General features: G+C 36.7%; 1 protein-coding gene, 2 long non-coding RNA genes and 1 other non-coding gene across 7 annotated transcripts; 2 read left to right on the top strand and 2 right to left on the bottom strand.

Moving 5' to 3' along the window:
* Positions 1-3,420: 3,420 nt before the first annotated feature.
* On the bottom strand, positions 3,421-3,527 carry LOC147918940 (small nucleolar RNA R71). Its single transcript, XR_015594230.1, has one exon. It is a non-coding gene; the product is annotated as a small nucleolar RNA R71 (small nucleolar RNA).
* An 11,366-nt stretch (positions 3,528-14,893) lies between these two features.
* Positions 14,894-16,693, top strand: LOC104770993 (uncharacterized). Of its 3 annotated transcripts, none has more exons than XR_015593757.1 (3): positions 14,894-15,212; positions 15,522-15,623; positions 15,709-16,026. It is a non-coding gene; the product is annotated as an uncharacterized LOC104770993 (long non-coding RNA). The 3 variants fall into 3 exon arrangements; XR_015593758.1 differs by having other exon boundaries at positions 14,899-15,180; XR_764691.3 differs by lacking the exon at positions 14,894-15,212 and adding an exon at positions 16,463-16,693 and having other exon boundaries at positions 15,247-15,623; positions 15,709-16,380.
* Positions 16,694-17,874: 1,181 nt separating this feature from the next.
* On the bottom strand, positions 17,875-18,827 carry LOC104770992 (uncharacterized). Of its 2 annotated transcripts, none has more exons than XR_764689.3 (2): positions 18,497-18,827; positions 17,875-18,295 (listed from the first exon to the last, which is right to left on the bottom strand). It is a non-coding gene; the product is annotated as an uncharacterized LOC104770992 (long non-coding RNA). The 2 variants fall into 2 exon arrangements; XR_015592064.1 differs by having other exon boundaries at positions 18,561-18,827.
* A 3,264-nt stretch (positions 18,828-22,091) lies between these two features.
* Positions 22,092-24,230, top strand: LOC109131202 (uncharacterized). Its single transcript, XM_087503790.1, has 4 exons — positions 22,092-22,665; positions 22,746-23,294; positions 23,483-23,610; positions 23,688-24,230. Exons 1-4 carry the CDS (start codon positions 22,092-22,094, stop codon positions 24,228-24,230), a joined length of 1,794 nt encoding a protein of 597 aa, XP_087359916.1.

Raw genomic sequence — 24,230 nt, 5'->3', positions numbered from 1 at the left:
CAACGATGCCTGAGCAACTTTCCCATGGATTGGGATGCTTGTTTGAGCGGGTCCTGTAGGACCTAAATACGTAATTAATAGTCCATGAGTCATGCCAGAAACTAATTTGCTGCCCATTACCCAATCTTACTTTAATTCTAAAAATTAATTTAACTTATTATTGTAATTTTGTAAAACAGAGTAAAAATAAATGTATTCAAAAATATATTTTTGAAAAGGGATATTTTTAAGAGGATATTTCTAACGAATTCTCAATAATTTTAGTCAGCTATTTGATATATAGTTTTAGTCAGCTATTTGATAGAGTTTTAGTCAGACAATTTTCAATATCACAACTCATATTAATCTATATATATCTTTTTGAACTACATTTTGGATTCTACCCTTTTATTTGTACTATTTAAAAAATTATTTACAAATTTAATCCCTAAATATTTTTCAAAAATAGTATTACTTCAGATTTTGTTTATTAAATATTTTACATTCCATTCCAACTAACAAAAAATTACAGTAAAATTAATATGGAAACATAAACTATGATATATTTAACCACACTTTCTATTGTGTTTTGAAGATATTATATCTCCGAATCATTTGCAAACAAAGAAAACAACAATTTGATTCCCATTTTGTTTTCTAATACCTGTGAGCTTTGATTTTTAACGTAAGAAGAACTTCCATTCACATTAATTTAATTCTTATAATTAATATATATAAACTTGATAAAATTTTAAAGTATTACGAATAAGTAAAATTTAAAAGTTTAAAATACTATATAATATGGTTATATAGTAGATGAGTTATAAAGATGATGTTCATATATTTTACCATGTTTTCCCTTAGTTTATTCACATCTTTTGCATCTTTTGCTAGCCATTTTCACCATGATTGAATAGCTTTAGGACTAATCATGCATTAGAGTTTAGTTGCATTGCATTTGCATCTTTTCATGCATAATCAGGTGATTTTGGAGCTTAAGGAGCATGGAAGCAATGCTAAGGAGAAGTGAAGCAATCATGAAGGGAAAGCAAGAGAGTTAAGGCTGAAGAACCAAGGTCCAGAGTCCAACTCGATCGCACACTCGACCAGACACTCGACCGTGTGCTGAGGAGAACTCGACCGAGTGGATGATGCATGAGAGAAGCCAGCTCGACCTGCCACTCGACCGAGCACGGGTCGAGTTGACCGAGCCGTTGACTATTTTGTCTTTTAGTATTTTAAGGGCTTCCACTCCCTTTCCTATATAAAGCCTTGTACCTGCAGTCACCAAAAGAGTCCAGCTTTTTAGATATTCTCTAAACCTAGTTTTTACCTTTTTGGGAATTATTCCTTTTGCACTTTTATTTTTCTTAGATCTTGTACTTGTTTTTAAGGAGAAAAGACTAAATTCTTCAATATTGTTGGTTCCATAACTTTCTTAATATTGAGAATTCGAGTTTGATTCTTTCTCCAATATTATAGATCTTTGTTTCATCTTTCTAATGATGCAAGTTTCGTATTTTTTTGGGTTTTTGACTTTGTTCATCATGTGTTCTTGTGAGTAGTTCTCTAGGATCTTGAGGATGGGTTAGGCTGGATTGATCTTGTCGTTTGTTTGATTTGGTCAAGCTTGATTGTTGTAGATCTCTTCTAGGCTAGATGTTCTTAATGCTGATCCTATATCTGAGAATGTAGGGTTTGATTTTAAGCATCTTAGCATCACACCAATGTTTAAGAAGCATAGATAAGGCTAGATCTAGAGCTTACCATTAGGATTGCTAAGAGATTAGAGGTCTTGTTTGGTTTGAGATGTATTGCTTAATGCCTGCTTGTGTAGACTCTTTACTATGTGAGAACAAGTCTAGAGATGCATAAGTTTGATTGTTTCTTGCCATGAGAGTGGATGAAACTTGTCTTAGATTTATATGTCTAGAGATTGGCTCATAGTTTGCTTGAGATTTGTTGACCAAGTTAGATAACCACAATGATTAGTTCAGCCCATGAATCCCTCCTCAGGCCCTTCTTTGTTTATTAATTTTTAAGTCTTAATCCTGTTGCTTGCTTGTTGTTTGATTCGTTTTTGCATTTCTCTGTTTTTATTGTGTTGCTCTGTTTTTGCGTTTAGTCCAGCTCGACCCTGCACTCGATCTACACTCGATCGAGTGCTTGCTCGAGTTCTTCCCCAGAACATTGGTTTATGATTTGTAGTTGTCCTGTCTTATCTCTAGTCTCATTCTATTTGCATTTCTGTTGCATTTACTTATTGTCCTGTTCATTATTGTCTTGCATTAGTTTATTTATTGTAGTTTCTATTTCTGTTCTAGCTTCATATAAGTCATAATCATTCTGTTCCATTTACATTTAGCATCTAGTTCTTGTAGTTTACTTTCTGCATTTTGCATTTTCATCATAGGATTGTTAATGACAAACAACCCTTACATTTGGCTTGACTTAGTCTCATATGCATGTCTTAATCGTTCACAAACACTCAGATAGGATTGACACCTCTTATACTGCAACTGCATAAGGGGAATTGAAACACCTTACCATCCATTCATTCATAACTCACCATTAAATATATTCATCATAAATCACCCACACATACAAACCTTGTTTCAATTTGGCGCCGTTGCCCATTTGAGTGTGTTTTTGTGACATTTAGGATCCATATTAGTCTAAGATTAAGTTCGTTTATACACTTGTGAAGTTGCTGGATTCGAATCTTCTGTTGCTGGGTTGTCTTGAGTTTCAGGTACCCATTCGACCAACCACTCGACCACCACTCGACCGAGCAGTGATCGAGCACCTGATCTAGTCAGAAGCCATCTCTATTTCGACACCACTTCCCAGTCGCCTTAACCGCCTACACGAGCCTGAGCTCAACTGTGTACCTGTTCGAGTCTGTACTCGTGTCTGTTGATGCACACAAGGTCTAAGGGGAAAGACAATCTTCAAAAGCCTCTTGACAACATCCATAGGCTGCAAAAGGGTTTGGGAAATCATAGAAGAAGAGTAGTTCAAGTTCAGCAAGAGGATCAAGTCATCATGGAGCAACAAGCTAACCATGAGCAGAGACCTAGGCACATTGGTGCTGGAGATGCACCCAACACACACAACCAAAGAGCTGGTATTGTGCCTCCTACAGTTCCTAATAATAATTTTGAGATCAAGAGTGGATTGATCTCCATGATTCAAGCCAACAAGTTCCATGGGTTGCCAATGGAGGATCCACTAGATCACCTTGATGAGTTTGACAGAATCTGTGGTCTTACCAAGATTAATGGAGTGAGTGAAGATGGATTCAAGTTGAGGCTCTTCCCATTATCACTTGGAGACAATGCACACCTTTGGGAGAAGACTCTTCCTACTGGAGCAATAACCACATGGGATGCTTGCAAGAAGGCTTTCTTAGCAAAATTCTTCTCAAATGCAAGGACGGCTAGATTGAGGAATGAAATTTCTGGGTTTGCTCAAAGAAACAATGAAAGCTTTTGTGAAGCTTGGGAGAGGTTCAAAGGATTTCAGACTCAGTGTCCTCACCATGGCTTCAGCAATGAGTCCCTACTTAGCACATTGTATAGAGGAGTGCTTCCCAAGATCATGATGCTTCTTGACACAGCCTCTAATGGCAACTTCCTTAACAAGAATGTGGAAGAAGGCTGGGAATTAGTTGAGAATCTTGCTCAGTCAGATGGCAAATATAATGAGGACTATGACAGAACCATAAGGTCATCATCAACTGATCAAGAGGACAAGTACAAGAAGGACTTGAAGATGGTCAATGAGAAGCTTGACAAGATCCTTCTTAGCCAACAAAAGTCTATTCACTTCATTTCACTTCATTGGTGAAGAAGAGGTTCCAGTTCAAGAGGGGGAGACTGAATTTGCTGAGCTATGTTACATGCAAAACCAGGGTGGATTCAAAGGCTACAACCAAGGAGGGTTCAAGAACAACAACCTCTCCTATAGGAGAACCAATGTAGCTAATCCACAAGACCAAGTGTATCCACCTCAACAGCCTCAACAACAACAAAACTATGTCCCCAAACAACAACATCAAGTGTTCCAGCCTCAGTTGTGTCCCCCACCAGGGTTTCAGACTAACCAAGGCCAAGAACAAGACTTAAGAGCTATGATGCAACAGTTGTTGATTGGGCAAACACAAGGAAAGATTGAGGAAGCCAAACAGTTTGCTGAGTTGAATCAAAGGCTCACATCCCAGTATAATGACCTTAACATGAAGTTTGAAGGTCTCAACTCAAGAGTGAAGTATATGGAGAGCAACATTGCCTCTACTTCTGCTCCTAAACCCAACCAACTCCCTGGAAAAGCTGTTCAAAATCCAAGGGAGTTCACTGCAAAAGCCATCCATATCTCTGATGAGGAAGTCACTGAGGACAGTGATGTTCAAGATGGGGAGGATTGGTCAATTATTGAAGCTTTGAGTGAAGTTTGTGCAGAGAAATCTGAATTCGACATTGCACTCGACCAGGTACTCGAGCTAGCACTCGACCGAGTGCCTAATCGAGTGGTCGATCGAGCTGAAGGATCAGGAGCTGTTAAACCTGCTAAGTACATTCCTCCTGCTTACAAACCACCTCTACCATTCCCAGTATGTTTCAAAGCACAAAGGATCAAGGAATTAAGGGAAATAATTGAGAAAAAGGAGATGTTGGCTAAGCAACAAAAGGATGAGGAAGCTTTGAAGGAAGAAGCTGTGGTTGAGAAACAAAAGGAAGTGATGGCTATACAAGAGATCATCATTGCTTATCAAGAAGAGGAGAGATGACCTGCCTTGGAACAGTATGAACCTTATCCTCTCTATAAAGATTTTTTGCTTGATATGTCAAAGAAGAAGGATCAAGCTCAAGATGAGAAGGATCTTGAGAACCTTGGAGGAGTGATCATCCCAATTAAGCTTAAGGATCCAGGACCATTCTATCTGCCTTGCACAATCAGTTACCTCCACTACAACCAATGCCTTTGTGATTTGGGAGCTTCAACTAGTGTGATGTCATACTCCATAGCTCAAAAGCTTGGGAGAACTGATTTCAAATCCACCAACCTCCATGTATGCCTAGCTGATGGGTCAAACAGAGAAGTAGTTGGAAGGTTGGAGAATGTCCCACTCAAGATAGGGAAGGCAAGGGTTCATACAGATTTTGTGGTCTTAGAGATGGACAAGGAACCTGAAGATCCAATCATCCTTGGGAGGCCATTCTTAGCCATTGTTGGAGCAGTCATTGATGTCAAGGAAGGTCTTGTGACCTTGAATATTGCAGAGGGTATAGTTATGAAGTTCAACATCTATAACCCAACCAACCTTCCTACCATAGATGATAAGCCTTTTACTATCAAGGACAAAGGTGGTCAAGAGGTCTTAAGTGATAAAGCAACTCCAAAGGCTGAGCTCTCACTTCAAGAGGATTCAGTGGAGAAGCTTAAGAGGTCAGTTCAAGAGCTGACTAGTATGGTTGAGGATCTCCAAGTTAAGCTGAACAAGAGGTCTTTGAAGAAAGCAAGACCAAGGCTCAAAATTAAGAAGAAATATGGTTTGTGTGCTAAGGGTGAGGTGATCAAGGATCAACTTCACAGTGACCAAGAGGTTCCAGGGAGGATTTCATCACCTCCTTGGTATCTAGACCAAGTCTAAGAAGGAAACTAAAGTCAAGCTTAGTGACTCTAAACAAGCTCACTAGGGAGGAAGTCCCTAAGGTATCCTTTGTAAATATGGTTTAATTTCCTTGTAGTTTTGATGTGTTTTCTTTTATATTTGTGTTGGACAGGCTTTTTAATATAAGTGTAGATGGGTAAAGAGAGATTTGGACTTGGAGAAGGAGAAATGCAAGCCCACTCGACCAGCCCACGAGAGGTACTCGACCGAGCTGGAAAAGAAGTAAGGCCCATTTGATCATCAATTCTCTAGAACGATCAAGTGGAGGGAAAACAAAGAAGAAAAATTTTGAAATTTCAAAATTTGGTCAAGGTGCTCGACTGTGTACAGTCGAGTGTGGGGTCGAGTGGCAGCAAAAAGTAGGTCAAAGATTCTCAATTCAAATTTGAATGGTATGGACGCTCCACCCTTGTCTCCTTGTCCCCTTAGCTTCTTTATATAGAGCTTGCACGAGATTATACCTCTCACACTCTCTCATTTGCTCAAAACAACTAAATTCAAGTTTTAAAATCTCTCTCAAGTTCATCTTTTGCTCAAGCTTTGTTCTTTCAAGTTTTTGGGTCACTAACCTATTAACTTTGAGCTTTGAGTCTATTCCCTTCAGTTCTTTTTGAAAATGTCTTCAAAGATCACCAGGAAGTCTCAACAAACCGCTGCAAGTGCCATGGAACGTCGTGATGCTGGCCTTGAATCAAGAGGAGAAGCTGGAAAGACAACTCGACGCCCCACTCGATCATGCACTCGACCGAGTGGTGGTTCAAGCAGTCAGTCGAGCCAGATGCCGTGTCCAAGGAGAGAGTCAGTTGAGGAAGATCCTGAGAGGACTGAAAGTGAGGAAGAAAGGGAGCCAACTCTCAATGAGTTCATGAGGAGACACAAGGCCAAAGGGAAGAGGCCAGCAGTTGAGGTTGAGCAAGAGGAGAGTGAAAATGTGAGTGAGGAAGAAAGTGAAGAAGAAGAGTTAGGGGATGATGGAGAAGCAGAATCTTGTGGGTTGTCAAAGAGGCAGCTTTATGATGTTTTCATGAGAATGGAATTCCTGGGGACTAGATATCCTCACAAGGAAACCATGGAGAAGCTTGTCATTGATGAAGATGTGGAGTTTCTCTTTGAGAAGAGTAACTTAACCAAGTTCATGGGGCTTTGCATGGAGGACTACAAGGAAGGAAGTTGTGAGTTCCTAGCCACTGTCAAGCTGACTACATATGCAAGGAAAGATGCTGAGTTTGGAGCTGGTCACATTGCTTTCACAATCAAGGGGAAGAGGTATGATCTTTCAATGAAGAAGATAGCAAATGTGTTTGGATTTGAGGTTGGGAGCAATAGAAGTTTGATGATTCCAAGAGAAGAACTATATGCTGTTTGGGAAACCATTGGGGACCATAAAATCTACTCATCCTCCAATTCCAAGAGCTCAAGGATAAGGAGTCCAGTCCTAAGGTACTTCCACAAAGCTCTTGCCAACACCTTCTTTGCAAGGAAGGAAACTGGGAATATCAATGAGGGAGAGCTTAAGATGATTGATATGGCTCTCAATGGGATCATCCTCAAGGCAAGAGATGGGACCATTATCCTTGGGAGCACTGTGGAGACTGACCTTGCAATGTTGCTCATAGACCATATGATATATTTGAGAAGTTGGGTAGGCAAGTTGGAGAACAAAGGCTCAAGAGGAGCACTAACCATTGGAGGCATCATTACTCCAATTCTACAAGCAGCTAAGGTCCCACTTAGAGGAGAAAGGGTCTCACCAAGATGGATTGACTCAAGCTACCTCACCTCTACTCTCATCCTGGCCAAAAAGATGCATCAAGGAAATCACATTTTCAATTTTGAGCTTCCAACACCTGGGAAGAAACAATTGATCTTGCCTAACCAAGAGTTCACCACCATTCAAGAAGGAGCCAACATTGACTTTTGGCCAGCTGAGGAGCACTTGTTTGATAGAGTAGTTCAAGCTAGAGTTGAGGAAGCTGGGAATGCACAAGTGGCTGATGGGGAGGAGCAGTTTTATTTTGAGGATTATGAGCCCAACCCAAGGGATAGTAGAGGAGTGAGGGAGACTGCCAAGAGGTTGACTCTTTTGCAAAAGTGGAGCAAGTGGCATGGGAAGAGGTTTGATAAGCTGAAGAAGAAGGTGACCAACATGGCTAAGTCTATCAAAGGCTTAAAGAAGGAGATTGCTGAGCTGAAGAGTGGAAACTCATCTCCAAGCCATTCAAGCCCTTTGAGGAGAAGTAGCTCAACTAGAGCACTTTCAAGAGTTGCAAACCCTTTGGAACCAGCTAGGGCTTCAATGTATGAGCCAAATCAGAGGAAGAGGAGCTCAAGTACCTGCGAACAACAGTCTTCGAGGCACTCGACCGGGTCACTCGAGTGCCCACTCGACCGAGCACCCTCGACGTACTCGACCGAGTACCAGTCCAGATCACCCTATGGTTTCCCACCACCAGCTGCTTATCCAGGCTATCCAGGTTACCCTCCCATCCCACCTCAATACTTCATGGATCCAGCTCTCTACTAGCAGTTTTGCCAGCAGCAGGCTCAACATTTTGACACACGCGGTCCAGCTCGACCCCCCCACTCGAGCATGCACTCGACCGAGTGCCGGTCGATCGCCGTCGTCGAGCTGCCCCAATCTCCATCTCCAAGTCACCAACAAGACCCCAACTACTCCTTTGACATCATGCAAGAGGATGTGGACAACTTCTTCCACAACCCTTGAGGTACCACTATCACTTTCACTTGTAAATACCATTGCATCTCATATTATGTTTTGTTTTTGATCTTGAATCCTCTTACAAATTTCTTTCAAATAGAGGACTGTGTGATTTAAGTTTGGGGGAGGTTTTGAGATAGCATTTGACATTGTGTTTTGTGTTCTTATTTCAAATTTTTAGCATCCTCATATTAGTATTTGCATAGCATCTAAGGCATAGAAAAACCCTAAAAATTTGAAATTTTTTTGCAAAAATCTTTATAAAAAAAAGAGTGTTCATGTAGTTTGCATTGCATATTAGGATCTTGTTTAGCATGTTTCATATAGGATTGTGTAATATTTGCATTAGGGATCTATGATGAGTTTTTCTTGTTAGCTTGCTTATTCACTAGACTAGGATCAATGCCCAAGTTAATAGTACTTTGATGCTAGTTGAGTAGTTAGAAGCATAAGATTGAACCAAGCCTTGAATTCCTGCATTGCATTTGGTCTATATTGAAGCATGTTGTGACTTGATACCATTTCCTATTTATACGAACCTAATATTGAATTTTAATTATCAATGTGTGCATTGCTTTAAGCTCATGGATACCATATACATATTTGGATCATCTTTCTCCTTTTTACCACTCTTGTTGATCCAAGTAGCTGATTAAACCTTTAAAATCAGTTCCCCTACCCCTTAACCAACCCTTCTTTCAAGCCATGTTTATTCTTGTGTGTGTGAGGCCTATTTTTGGGATTGAGCTTGGTAGAAAGTGTTAGGTTTGAACTGAAAAGAGTAAAACCTTGTGTAGTTCTAGTTTGCATTTTTCAAACTAGATAGGACTAGGTGGTTCACTTGTTGGGTTTGGGACTTGGCTGTTTTGAAAGGAAAAGAGGAAAAAAGGAAAGAAAAAGGGTAGAGTCTTTAAGAGGAGAATGTGTTTAAGCAAAGTCTAGTGAAAGGATGGGAAGTAAAAAATTGTTGAAGATGGTTCTAGTTAAAGAAAAGAAAAGAAAGAAAAGAAAAGTCTAGCAAAAAGCTTGTATGTCTTAAGAATAAGAAGAAAAGAGAACCATAGCAAATAAGTAAGAATCCCCCATCCCACTAGAAAGATCAAATAAGAAATCTCTCCTAAGACTTGAAAACCAAAAGAGAAAAGGGTGAAAGAGAAAAGAAGAAGTTAAAGGGTAGCACTAGGATCATTTGGGTTTAGATTGATAGGATAAACACTTTGGGTACCTTTGGGTAGACAAGGTTTTGTTCTTGTATGTGTCTAAGTGTTCTTACCTTTAGCATTCTTCTAAAGCTCAATCCATTTTATGAGAGAACCTTGATATTGACAAGCCCCACTCTAAAAAGAGACCATCATTGTCTCAAAACCTTTATCTCCAAGCCAAATGAGTTTTAAGCATTGCATAGAATTGATTCATGTTCTTGATTAATGTTAAAGGAAATTGTTGATTTGAATGCATGTGGATATCCTAGGCTCAAATCAGTAAAGGTTGTGATATGCTTGTCTAAAGTCTTTAAGTACAACTCATTCAACTTGCATCATAGTACTAGTAACTTGGACATTAATTCTAGATGGTCTATTTGCAAGCTTTAGGAGCTGAGATCCCACTTTCAAACCTCACATACCTTCTTATGTCTTGTTTATTTGCTTGAGGGCAAGCAAAGACTAAGTTTGGGGGTGTTGATGTTCATATATTTTACCATGTTTTCCCTTAGTTTATTCACATCTTTTGCATCTTTTGCTAGCCATTTTCACTAGTATTGCATAGCTTTAGGACTAATCATGCATTAGAGTTTAGTTGCATTGCATTTGCATCTTTTCATGCATAATCAGGTGATTTTGGAGCTTAAGGAGCATGGAAGCAATGCTAAGGAGAAGTGAAGCAATCATGAAGGAAAAGCAAGAGAGTTAAGGCTGAAGAACCAAGGTCCAGAGTCCAACTCGACCGCACACTCGACCAGACACTCGACCGTGTGCTGAGGAGGACTCGACCGAGTGGAGGATGCACGAGAGAAGCCAGCTCGACCTGCCACTCGACCGAGCACAGGTCGAGTTGACCGAGCCGTTGACTATTTTGTCTTTTAGTATTTTTAGGGCTTCCACTCCCTCTCCTATATAAAGCCTTGTACCTGCAACCACCAAAAGAGTCCAGCTTTTTAGATATTCTCTAAACCTAGTTTTTACCCTTTTGGGAATTATTCCTTTTGCATTTTTATTTTTCTTAAATCTTGTACTTGTTTTTAAGGAGAAAAGACTAAATTCTTCAATATTGTTGGTTCCATAACTTTCTTAATATTGAGAATTCGAGTTTGATTCTTTCTCCAATATTATAGATCTTTGTTTCATCTTTCTAATGATGCAAGTTTCGTATTTTTCTGGGTTTTTGACTTTGTTCATCATGTGTTCTTGTGAGTAGTTCTCTAGGATCTTGAGGATGGGTTAGGCTGGATTGATCTTGTGGTTTGTTTGATTTGGTCAAGCTTGATTGTTGTAGATCTCTTCTAGGCTAGATGTTCTTAATGCTGATCCTATATCTGAGAAGGTAGGGTTTGATTTCAAGCATCTTAGTATCACACCAATGTTTAAGAAGCATAGATAAGGCTAGATCTAGAGCTTACCATTAGGCTTGCTAAGAGATTAGAGGTCTTGTTTGGTTTGAGATGTATTGCTTAATGCCTGCTTGTGTAGACTCTTTACTATGTGAGAACAAGTCTAGAGATGCATAGGTTTGATTGTTTCTTGCCATGAGAGTGGATGAAACTTGTCTTAGATTTATATGTCTAGAGATTAGCTCATAGTTTGCTTGAGATTTGTTGACCAAGTTAGATAACCACAATGATTAGTTCAGCCCATGAATCCCTCCTCAGGACCTTCTTTGTTTATTGATTTTTAAGTCTTAATCCTGTTGCTTGCTTGTTGTTTGATTCGTTTTTGCATTGCTCTGTTTTTATTGTGTTGCTCTGTTTTTGCGTTTAGTCCAGCTCGACCCTGCACTCGATCTACACTCGATCGAGTGCTTGCTCGAGTTCTTCCCCAGAACTTTGGTTTATGATTTGTAGTTGTCCTGTCTTATCTCTAGTCTCATTCTATTTGCATTTCTGTTGCATTTACTTATTGTTCTGTTTATTATTGTCTTGCATTAGTTTATTTATTGTAGTTTCTATTTCTGTTCTAGCTTCATATAAGTCATAATCGTTTTGTTCCATTTACATTTAGCATCTAGTTCTTGTAGTTTACTTTCTGCATTTTGCATTTTCATCATAGGATTGTTAGTGACAAACAACCCTTACATTTGGCTTGACTTAGTCTCATATTCATGTCTGAATTGTTCTTAGACACTCAGATAGGATTGACACCTCTTATACTGCAACTGCATAAGGGGAATTGAAACACCTTACCATCCATTCATTCATATCTCACCATTACATACATTCATCATAAATCACCCACACATACAAACGTTGTTTCAAAAGTGGACATGTTGGAATTAATAAAATATCATTAAATTTGTGCTAACATGGGTTAAATCCTCATTGTATTATTTTCCAACACTTTTAATATTAGAATATATGACATATAAAATCAAGTTGATTTAAGTAAGATTGTGTAAAATAATTAAATTATTAGGAACAATGTGACTTAATCATAGCGTATGAATGACTTATTATGTGTTTAGATCCCTTATTTTCTGTAAAAATAATTAAAAATCAAAATAGAATCTCAAACAATAAACAAAAAAACTAAATATAACAAACAAATGGTCATGAAGTATATTACGGGTTAAAAAAAAAAACATTTAGTCATACAAATGGCCGAAAAATTTAGTTATTCCTCTATTTACAAAATATCCAATATTTAAAAAACAAATACAATATAAAACATAAATAATAATAAAAATTATATGCACACGGTGTACCGTAAATTATAATCTAGTAGTAATTAGTAACCATGTGACATACTAATCAATACAATAAAAGATGGAGTGTTTCTCTCCAGAGCTTGACACCTCAGCTTCAACATTGAAGCAGAGACTGACACATCAGTAAAAAAACTCTACCTTATCAAATTATAACATTAATACAGCACATCATATACTGCCAATAAAAATTGAATTATGTTCCACACATGTCGAACCATCAAGACAGCCTTTCCTACTGGGTTTCGATATTCATATGGCCCAAATAAATTAAATAAAGTGATACAATGTCGTTTAACAGTTAGCAGCCTAACGTACAACCAAATTATATGAACATCTTCATCGCTTTCCCTGATTTACCGATTTATGAGAGAAATATTTCTAAAGCAATGGCTCATAATCATAGACGTTTAATAAAATGAGGTAGACTTACTCTAAAATTTTCATTTTCTTTTGCGTGTTGGTTAAGGAATTTTTTCTTCTAAATAATTTTTTAACCCAAATTAAAAAATATTCACAACCCAATTAAAAAAAATCAATATTAACATATATTTTTCAAGTCGTATATCTTCTCAAATAATTTTTTTTTAAAAAGACATAAGAGCATGGCCAATGGTAGTTTCTTTTAGGAGTACTAATAGATTTTAACCCGCGGGATAATATTTTATAACAAAAAAAAAAACTAAATTTTTTAAAAATTGTATTTGTTTTGTTTCTTTTGTTTAATTTTTAAGATTGTATAATTGTATTTTGATTGTTAATTCTAAAATTTGATCAGTTGTATATATGCTAACATGACAGAACAACTATTTAATTTTATTTATAATAATGTTACATTTTTACCGTATTGAATTTTTTATGGCTATTAAAATTTATATTTTTAGTATTTTTTAGATTTAACCCGTGAAAGAACTATTTTTATATTATTATATTTTTCAATTTTTAATATTTTTAAATTTAATCCTTAAGTTTAATGTTTTTTAGATTTAACCCGTGAAAGAATTATATCCGTAAAAATTATTATGCAGTATCAAGATATCATTTAAATTTGAGAGATTATATCATCTCTAAATATAATTTTGGAAATTTTATGGGAATAAACTTTAATGGTTAGAGATATTTTTGGAAAAATCGAAATGTATAGATGTTGCCAAGATTTTATGGCAATAAAGATAATAAATTTTGGTCGATTTAAGAAGTTTTAGTAATTGAGTTTATGTGCAATGCTATTTTTGGAAATTTTTTAGGGGTTAATGTTGTAAAAAACTTTTTAAATAAATAGAACTAAAAGGGCATAACACAAAATGTACTTAAAAAATGTTAATATAGATAATTTGGATTATAATTTTTTCATTATGGAAGCAAACTTTAAACAGCTTCCAAAGATATTGAATAATTATCGGTTCTATTTATATGGCATGTAGAATTAATTTTTGATTTCCTTATATATATATCAAACGAAATTGATTAAAATTTGTTTTTTAAAAATTCTGTTCGGATATGCATTTATAACTGTAATCTGTTTGGCTCTAATTAATTTTAAATTTAATCTGTTTGGCTTCAAGGATTATACATATTCTTATTCCAATTTGAGTGGCATTTCATTATAATAATCTCTAACCCTATGTCTTTTTATTAAAAATACATCCCTTTTAATAATATAGATTAATTAAAAAATAAAAAATAATAATAAAGAAAGATAAAAATTGAGAAGCGTTTCTTCTTCTAGAATCGTAAAAATCGACTCTGTGGACAAAGAGGACATGTGTCAGTTTCTAATAGGTTTATTATTTTCTTTTTTCAAATTTATTACTTAAATATATAATAATATTAAAAAAATAATTAAAATGTATTATTTGAGAGAACGATGAGATGTAGATGGTCTAATAAATCTAAATAAAAAAATTCCCCCTTCTAGCAGCTGCCTCTTTCTATTTTTTTTATTCGAATTCTATCGAGTTAAGCAAAAGCCGAGACTGTAGATCATGTGGAAAATAAAATGTGCTGTTATCTTCGAAACTAAGACTTTTTATGAGTTTTTTTTTTCTGATTTATCTTTGTGTTTGTGGTTTTGGGTAGAAGAGAAATTTTGAGTTTTTCCGACTGAATCTCGTTACGAATTCGGTATTTGCCATGATTCGAGGGTAGAAGGGAAATTTGACACTTTCGGAGTAATTATTTGTTAGGTGATTGAAGATTATGAATAAAGTTGGAAACTTTATAATGTAAACAAGTTCTGGCTTGTGAACATTGTCCAAATTGATATGGAATTATAGGATTTAGCTCAATGGTGTTTGCTTTAGATCTATTACTGAGTTATTTTATGAACTAAACTGCGAATTGAATATGTGAGCTCATATTCATGGCATAGTTACTTTTGTTTTGTTTTATCTGGAATTAAGATTTTGGAAGGTTTATTTTTGAGATTGCAGTTTAAGAATGTTAAACCATTGTAATAAATTGTGCTTGATAATAAATTTGTTAACCATAAAAAACACAATATAAAAAGAGAATTTTTTATAAATGCCCTTTTCAGATGCCCTCTTTTTAAAATACTCCTTTTCTAAGCTATTTTTAATTTCACCCTCTTTTAATTTACAATGCCTATTCTACCCTTATGTCTATTTTGTGAATCCTTCTTTTTCTCAGATCTCACCATCACCGATTTAATCTTATTCTCAGATGTTGCCGTCGTCAATCTCCCTGTCGTTAAAATCGGGAACTCGCCATCACCGTTTCTTTCTTTCTTTCTTTATTTCTTCTTCTCCTTCTTAGATCTAAAAACGTCGTTGTGATTTGTCGATCTCATCGTTATTAAAATCGAGCAAATCGTTACTCGTCGTTGCTAGAATTGGGAAGCGATCATGTTTAGCTTCGTGTTTATCATATGATGGTTTGTAAATATTGTCCTCCTCAGACTTATAGGTGATAGATCTTGCTGGAATTTGTTGAATTTTCTGGGAACTGAATTGGTTGTTGGAAGTACTTTGATTGCTTAATTTTTGTAATTTGTTGATTATGTTTCTAATATTACCAATCTTTTATGTTCACTGGAAACTGGAAAGTAAGTTTTATTCATGAACTGTTAGTGTGTATAGATTGAGAAGTCCATTGATAGTATTTGATCCTAAATTATTTATTCCTCTATTTCCTATAATAAACACAAAAGCGAGAATCCACATGCGTCTTTGTGTATGTGTGTTGAAAAACACACTTCTTCTTGATAAATATAAGGTACGTTAAGGAAGCCCAAGTGAGGAATATGCTCAAGGTGATTCATTGATGGGAATATCAACTTCACATTTGGCCATTACAAAGAAGCTATATATGAAACAGGTTTGGATATCTAAGTAGTTTAGTATATTTATTTTTTGAGTTCCTTCTTTGAATCGATAAAGTTACAGTTTTGTGGATGGTGAAGGGATGAGTGAAGGCCAGACTTGCAGTGGAGTTGACACGTGGAGGTGAAAAGAAAAAAACAGAGCTAAGAAATGGAGTAATGGAGTGCAAGGAGAAGAGCATGTTTTGAATTGTGGTGTTGTTTTTAATATATAATCAAAACTAGCTTTCAGTTATTGGTTTAACGCTATTTCTATATAATCTGGTTTTGTTTCTTGTTTTGTCGAGCAGTTCTTAAGAGTTAAGACTAATTGAAGTTATGTATTAACACAAGTTTTGTTGAGAGTAAGGCCTTGAAGTGTTCATGAATGGATGCGTTAGGAATCCTTATTTCTGATAATCACTTTGTGCAAAATTTGCTTTCTTTGCAAGCCCTCTTTTGCTTTTGTGGCATCTCGATCTGCTTCCATTGTGTACTTAAAGATTTGCATTCTATATGATTGTTGAAATGCCTCATATGATGGTCATGTTTGTATTCTTAAGCTTACACTTATTGTCGCTTTAGTATAAATTGGATTGGTGGGAGAAGAGACTTAATGAGATGTCAGAAAAGAAAGAGGATGAGGAATTGACACTACAAAAATTGGAGGAAGAGTTGAAAGAAATTTGAGCTGAAGTGCTTAGAATTGGAACCTCTAGTGGAGGAAGAGAGAGAAGTTTTCTGGCTGCAAAAGCTCATCTCTTCTCTGATGAGGTTGTTTAATGTTCTTGCGTTCTTAGAAGACTTGGAGGAGTTGAACTAAATTGAATTGTTTATTTTGTATTGATGTTGATAGAGTGGAATTGACGAAGGTGAGGATCTAAGAGCTGCAATCATGAGAGAGCTTAAAGAGGAACTGCAGTTCATGATAATACTTGCACGTATATTTGTAAAAGACAGAACAAGTATTTGTGTGTTGTGTGTATTCGTTGAACTTAAAATATTAACTGTAGAACGTAATTACATTATGAGAGAGAACATTCCTTCTGTATATGTTTTACAATATTTATAAAAACCTTTAACAACATTTTACAAAGTTTTTAAAAGATTTTAAAAGGTTTTTTTTTTTTAATTACAAGGTTTCTACAAAGTTTCTATAAGGGTTTAAATCTTTATAATTTTTAAAAGGATTTTACAATCTTTTGAAAACCTTTTAAAAGATTTTACAAGGTTTTTCAAAGATTTTAAAAGGTTTTTAAAAAGCTTTTAAATGGTTTTTAAAAAGGTTTTAAAAAGTTTTACATTGATTTTTAAAAGGTTTTTAAAAGTTTTATATTGGTTTTTAAAAGGTTTTTTAAAAGGTTTTACAATCCTTATAAAAACCTTTTAAAAAAGATTTTAAAAGGTTTTACAATCTTTATTAAAAGATTTTAAAAGGTTTTTAAAAAACAAATTTCAAGGTTTCTACAAAGTTTCTATAAGGATTTAAATCTTTATAATTTTTAAAAGGACTTTACAGTCTTTTGAAAACCTTTTAAAAGATTTTACAAGGTTTTCAAAGATTTTAAAAGGTTTTTAAAAGGCTTTAAAAAGTTTTACATTGGTTTTTAAAAAGGTTTTTGAAAAGGTTTTTAAAAGTTTTATATTGGTTTTTAAAAGGTTTTACAATCCTTATAAAAACCTTTTAAAAGATTTCACAAGGTTTTAAAAGGTTTCTAAAAAAGATGTTAAAAGGTTTTATAATCTTTATAAAAAGATTTTAAAAGGCTTTTTTAAAAAAAATTACAAGGTTTCTACAAAGTTTCTATAAGGATTTAAATCTTTATAAATTTTAAAAGGATTTTACAATCTTTTGAAAACCTTTTAAAAGATTTTACAAGGCTTTTAAAAGATTTTAAAAGGTTTTTAAAAAGGTTTTTAAAAAGGTTTTAAAAAATTTTACATTGGTTTTTAAAAGTCTTATATTGGTTTTTAAAAAGGTTTTAAAAAGTTCTTAAAAGGTTTTACAATCCTTATAAAAAGCTTTTAAAAGATTTCACAAGGTTTTAAAAGGTTTCTAATTTTCTTTTAAAAAGTTTTACAATCTTTTTAAAACCTTCTAAAAACTTCATGGTTTTATTGTATATGACAATAACTTCTTGCTTGAACCATGAACTCCAATTATTTCCCGACTCTAGACATTAAAACAACCATGAATTATATCTAAAAATTGTATTCAGGAAGACATGAATCCCAAAACTAATTTCCAGATTTTGTTTTAAAACTTAATTAGTAAGACCAAAAGTATTAATTCAGAAGCTAGATGTGTAGTTTACATATCAAAAATAGATGAGAAACAAAGCCAAGGTCAAAAGTAGAAAAAATTGTTGTGTGGGTACATGATATCCTTAATAGGGGTCAAAACTTTGTTCAAAATTGACAATTTGGGTATCTGCAAAATCACCCACAACAAGAAAAGTCACTGTTACATATCTTCTCTCTTACACGATGCACAAATCCGGCTTGTGACGTCTAATTCAAAGGAACTTTATTAGATCCAACCATTGCTCCTTGCTTCACCAGTCACCACAGTCCTCTTCAATCTATATCCTTGTAACTTCTTACCTTAAAAGAATGAAGCACAACTGAAGTTTCAGTAATCTCATCATCACATGTCTTCACATAGCCTTTAATATGTGATGAACTTATCCTACAAAAAAATCATAATCTAGAATTCAACACTATAAATTAAGAACATAATCTGCAAATGATGTAATGATCCCATGATCAATTCAAAAGCAGAGACATCCCAACGAAGCAACAAATCATATTTTTAAGCACCAATCAATGGATCCCAAACTTAATTACTCGAAGACAGAGACCGCATGGTATTATAGTGTTGGAATCGCACCTTAAGGAATAGAACGAGTCATGACTTGGATTTAGGGATTCGAGTTTTAAATTGGAATTTGTACCTTCATCTTCTTCGCAATATCAATCGAATATGGAAAAAAATAGGGATCTGAACTGGTAACGAAGTGACCTTCCAGCACAGACAACGATTCATCGGCTTCTATGGACGAATCTGGGCGACATACAAAGAGGAGGATCGCAGAGAAGCAGAGATTGCGCAAAGAGGAAGAGAGATCGAAGAAGAAAGATATTGAAGAAGGAGTTTGAAGACGCCGAATAGAAGGAGAGTGAGGCAAAAAATTAGGTTTAGAATCATTAAGGATAAAATTGTCATTTTATATTAAGATAGGGGTAGTTTTAAAAATGGTTTCTTCAAGAGGGTAGTTTTAAAAAGAAGCTCACTAAAAGGGGCATTTTTAAGAATATCCCAAAAATTTACAGCACACCTTCTATTGTGTTTTGAAGATATTTTATCTCGGAATTCTTTGCAAACAAAGAAAACAATAATTTGATTCTCAGTTTGTTTTCCAAAACATTTGAGCTTTGATTCTTACTGTAAGAAGAACTTCAATCCACATTTATTTAAATATTATAATTAATATATATAAACTTAATAAAATTTTAAAATTTTACGAATATGTAAAATTTAAAAAAGTTTAAAATACTATATAATATGGTTATATAGTAGATGAGTTATAAAAAAGACATGTTAGAATTAATAATATATCATTAAATTTGTTCTAACACGGGTTAATTCTTGAAACAACCCCACCCATTTAAAAAAAAAATAATAATATAACTAAATACCCTATAATACTTAATTATAACCAACCTACAAACCAACAACAAATCAACATGCACAGCAGAAGACAAATCAAACCAAAACCAATTTAATATAAATACCATATCAATTATAACCAATTAAAACCATCATCCTAACATGCTTCTCAAAAGGTTCCAACAACAAAATAACATAAATACAACACAATAACTGAGACCCTAGATCATCCTCCTCCTCATTGCCATGATTCCACACTACACATGTAACTACACCACAAACACAATGAGATATATGAGTTTTACCAGAAATATCCAATGAGGCGATCCTCCCATCTACGCGCTATACACACAAGCAAATCAAGAGTACAACCACAAATAAAACATAACAAACCAGTCATTATAATAAAACACCCAAGAACACATTCACCACACCTACACATATCATCACACAACAATTCATAAAACCCAATCGCTTAGATAAGCTCATGGTCACGCACTCACCTTATCAAGCTGATTCTAACAACAAAAACAACAAGGAGAAACTCTCCTTGCGTCTGCAACAGCCTACCAACATCCTACAACAAGTCACACAACCAAAGGCAACCTTAAAGCACACTGGACAGAAACATCAGAAAAGAACAGTCTTAAAGACGAAATCATAAAATGAAAACCAACTGTTAACTATCAAATCTCTCCGGTGAAAAGCTAACCCTAGACGTCACGAACATTCCCACAAAATATCGCGCCGATCGGAAAGCAGACGAGACTACGATCTCAGTTACAATCCCCGATGGTCCCAACTCGCGTCTGAGAAAACGTGTCTCACGAAACTGCCAATAACTCATCGAGATTAAATCCAAATCCACTTCTGTAAAAATGATAATGACGATGAAATACTTGAGAATAACTCTACCAAATTTCGTTACCTTTGACAACGATTTAATATGTCGAAATTATTTCCTCCCAAATCCTAACAATTCTGCTCCTTCTCCTTCTCTGTAAGATAAAACTTTGTTGATTTCGCTTTCCTTCTCCTTCACACCAAATCGACCAAAGCTCTCTCTTTCTCTGAGACTCTAGTGTCGACAATCCACAAAAAGGAGAAGGAGGCGACACTTTCAAAAAAATCTAGGGCTTTCGGTTTAATTAAATTAAACTAAGATTTAATTAAATCGATAATTAAACCAAAATTAATTAAATTCCACTCCTTCGATTTATTCAACACAACCCAAAATATAATCGCGGAACACGGATGTTGCAAATTCTCATTTTATTATCTGTTAACACTATTAATATTAGAATATTTGACATATAAAATTAAGTTGATTTAACTAAGATTGTGTAAAATAATTAAATCATTAGAAAAATGTGACTTAATCTTAGCGTATAAGTAACTTATTATATATTTAGATCTCTTATTTTTTGTTATAATAATTAAAAATCAAAATAGAATCTCAAAAAATAAACAAAACGAACTAAATATAACAAAGAAATGGTCATCAATATTGCGAATTAAAAAATTAATATAAAAATTTAGCCATACAAACGGCCGAAAAATTTAGTTATTTTTCTATTTGCAAAACATCCAATATTTAACAAATAAATATAATATAAAATATAAATAATAAAGCGGGTTAAAATCTAGTTTATTCTAAAAATATAAAACGCACCCGTTTTCTTTTTATTTTATAACAGTATGTTTACATTCAGATCGTATTAGTTATGGTATTTTTAAGTTACAATCTTTTCATAGAAAATTTTAACAAGAATTGAGTGGACAAGAAAGATTTTGTGGTTGACATCTAAATAAAATGAAAATATGTTTTAGAATCAGAGTACTTTATGTTGAATAAAAACGTGATTGTAAAATAAGTTCATAAAATATTTTAAGAAATAATTTCATTAGATATTTTATTCGGCTTCACTACAAAGAAAAAAAAAACAACTTATCTTGGAAGCTAACTTCTTAACCACATACATACTCACTAACAACCTAACTGTGAGAACTGAGAATGAGCTTCTCCTTCCGAAGTGATTTAAATGTGGAGGAGCTTATCGCCGTAAAAAAGTTCCAAACTGAATTGAAAGAGAGTTTGAGAGTTTGAATTTGTATTGCTGTTGATGGAAAAAGTCTTCGATCCTTACAAGTGACACCCCCCTTACATATTTATACCGACCAATTAATTACCCAATTAATGCATAATTAATAAGACACGATTTGCGCGGACTAATTAATCCTCTTGAATGTAGGAATCTTTGACCGGGCCCGAGCTGCGAGCTGGCCAGCATGAAGCGTCTCCGCGCTCTCTTTCTTTCTCCGGGCCTGATGGGCCGATCGGTAACATGCTTTCGGCCCATTAGACAAGCCCGGCCTAGGCCCTCTTGCCTATTACCCGAGATGGCAGATCGTGGGTACAACAGTTGCCCCCAAGTCTCCCGAGCTGAACAGTTCGGGGGACTTTTAACCTTCGAGCGATCAATTTCGGGAAACTGAATATTCCCCCATATCTCCACGATTTGATTGAGGTAATGATGGGATTTGCCTTCCCGAACAAGCCTCGGGGCCCACTAGGTGGCGTGTTGGTTATAAGAGAGAAAAGAAACTGTGCGAGACCTTTCACTTCCCCAGGCAATCATTGCTTTCTGGTGCCGTGTATAAAGGTAATCCTCGACTTCTCTCTCACCCTTAATCTTCAATCGTGTTTATGTTTTTGTGCTCTTAGATTTTCTCTCTTTTCTCCCGTAATCCTCTCTACTTTCGCCGGAAAAAACCTTTACTCTTCCTTCGTTCTTCACTAACTTCCCGGAAAAGAATGTCTCCTCCGAAATCCTCGTCGGGTAAACCCACAAAACCCCTGATTCCAGGCGTTTTTGGCCCTCACCCGCCATCAATTCTCTCGGCGGAGAATATAGCCGAGATTAGGGGATCCACTGGGATTCCCTCGGAGATCGAGATTAGGTTCCCGAAGGTTCACGAGTCTCCGGAGAATCCTCCCCCGGGGTACTATTGCGCGTTCAAGATATTTTTCTCCGCGTGTGGTCTGTCGTTTCCCCTTCCCGAACTCATCGTGAAGATGATGTTCGAACTGGGCTTTACTCTCCCCCAGATGTGCCCGAACTTTGTCCGAACCGTCATGTGTCTTCAAACTCTGGGGGAAGAGTTTGACTACAAACTATCCCTGGCCGACTTTCTTCAAGTGTACACGGTGAAGATAGGTCGCACCAAGGGCACGCTCTACGTAAGTCCGCTTTCCGGACTGAAGGTCTTCGACGACCTTCCTGAGAAAGATGAGAAGTGGCGGAAGTCTTACTTTTTCTTCCCGGTCAACGAGCTCACTTTTGACCACCTCGCAAATTCACACATATCGAAGTGGACTTCGAAAATTGGTAGAACGGTGCTCTTAGTTTGGTGTCCTTAATACATTACTATTCTTTCTGTTACTTACTCCTTGTCGTTCCTGTCTCAGACCACTTCGAGCGCGGGTTGCTTTGCCCTACTTTCGTGGAGTTTTTCTCGCGGTTCTGCAGCCAGGGTCAGATCGCCTGGGACTCATTTTCGTGTGAAAGGATTAGAGAATCCACAGCGCGGCTCAGGGGACGTTCTCTCGTTTGCTCCGACCCCATAAGCACTTCGGAGATGAATTATAGAGAGGAAAGGGCCTGCCGACTTGCCGAGAGGAATGCGAAGTTGAACATGGCGGCAGCGCTTGCCGAGGGCAAAGCTCGCCTCCCTAAGAAGTCTGGTCCCTCTTCCTCTGAGGTAGACGGGACTTCAGCACCCCCTGCTGGCCCTTCCGAGCCTCTTACGGGGGCTTCCGGGCTCCTGCCTAGTTCGCCCGGGCCTGCCGTAATTGTCGTAGCGGACTCTAGTGATGAGCCGCGAGAGGTTATTACTCCCTCCGTCGAGGTCAGCTCCCAGCGGGCGGACTCGTCCAAAAAGAGGAAGGAACCTGAGACTTCCTCGCCTCTTCGCGAGAAGAGCCGAGCTCGGACTGGTTCGTCAGGGGACGAGCGAGGTAAGTCTAGTTCGAAAGATAGGGGTCCTTCCTCATAGAGGAGGTCTAAGGAGTCCGGGGATTCCTCTGGCAGGCCGCTTTCAAAGGAACGTCGTTCCTCCCCCCGAGGTAATAACAACTCGAGGTGTTTTTTTTTTGTTTGTTGGGTCTCGGGGACCAAGTAGAATAACATCGTTTGTTCATTTCAGTTCCCCCTGTATCCCCAGCTGATCTGATGAGGAGTTACACTCGGCCAGGAGTTCGGGTTCCGGCGTTTGCAGACATGTCCAAACTCAACCGTGCGAACTTCTTCCGCTTCGCGGACAAGATTGGCGAGGTTAGTGACACATGCTTCCTTAGCTTTTGTTTTTCTTTACCACCTTTGCCGTTTTTTAACGAGCTGCGCTTTCCCAGCTAATGATCGAGTTCAACTCCTCGGTAGCGTCTTACGAAGATCAGCTGTTTGCCTCTCCTTCCTCTTCCGAAGTGAGCCATCTCCGGGAAAAGATTGCTGATCTGGAAGCCCAGGTGAAGGAGTACGCCAGATTAGAGGCCGAGAACGCTGCTACCGTGGAGAAAGCCGAACAAATCCGGGCTCGGATGAAGAGAGCCGAGGTACAGGTGCTCGACCTCGGAATTGCCAACGAAGACCTCCGAGACAAGCTAAAGAAGGCGGGAGACCTCTACTACGAGGCCGCGGAGGATGCGAAGGCGGCAAGGAGTAGGTTGCACGAGGTCGAGCTCCGCAACCAGTTGCTCGAAGCTGGAAATAGCTGCGAGATTGAAAGGGTGCGGAGAGAAGAAAGGCAGGCAATGAGACGAACTCTCCGCCCATTAGTCGAGGAGATGAAAGTCACTTTCGAAGAGAGGGAGAAACTGGCCCCAGCCAAGATCCGAGCCGCCGAGATCAGGGCTAACCGGATGCTTATCGAGGAGATCTCGAGGGGAGAAATCTAA

The sequence above is a fragment of the Camelina sativa genome, chromosome 20, assembly GCF_030686135.1.
Source record: "Camelina sativa cultivar CO46 ecotype springtype chromosome 20, ASM3068613v1".
NCBI lineage: Eukaryota > Viridiplantae > Streptophyta > Magnoliopsida > Brassicales > Brassicaceae > Camelina > Camelina sativa.
This window is presented reverse-complemented; position numbering and strand designations above follow the sequence as displayed.

Coding starts and splice junctions, on each gene's coding strand:
- LOC109131202 (XM_087503790.1), top strand. CDS start 22,092: ATGTCTCCTCCGAAATCCTCGTCGGGTAAACCCACAAAACCCCTGATT. Junction 23,295..23,482: donor TTCGTCAGGGGACGAGCGAG/GTAAGTCTAGTT, acceptor TGTTCATTTCAG/TTCCCCCTGTATCCCCAGCT. Junction 23,611..23,687: donor TCGCGGACAAGATTGGCGAG/GTTAGTGACACA, acceptor GCGCTTTCCCAG/CTAATGATCGAGTTCAACTC.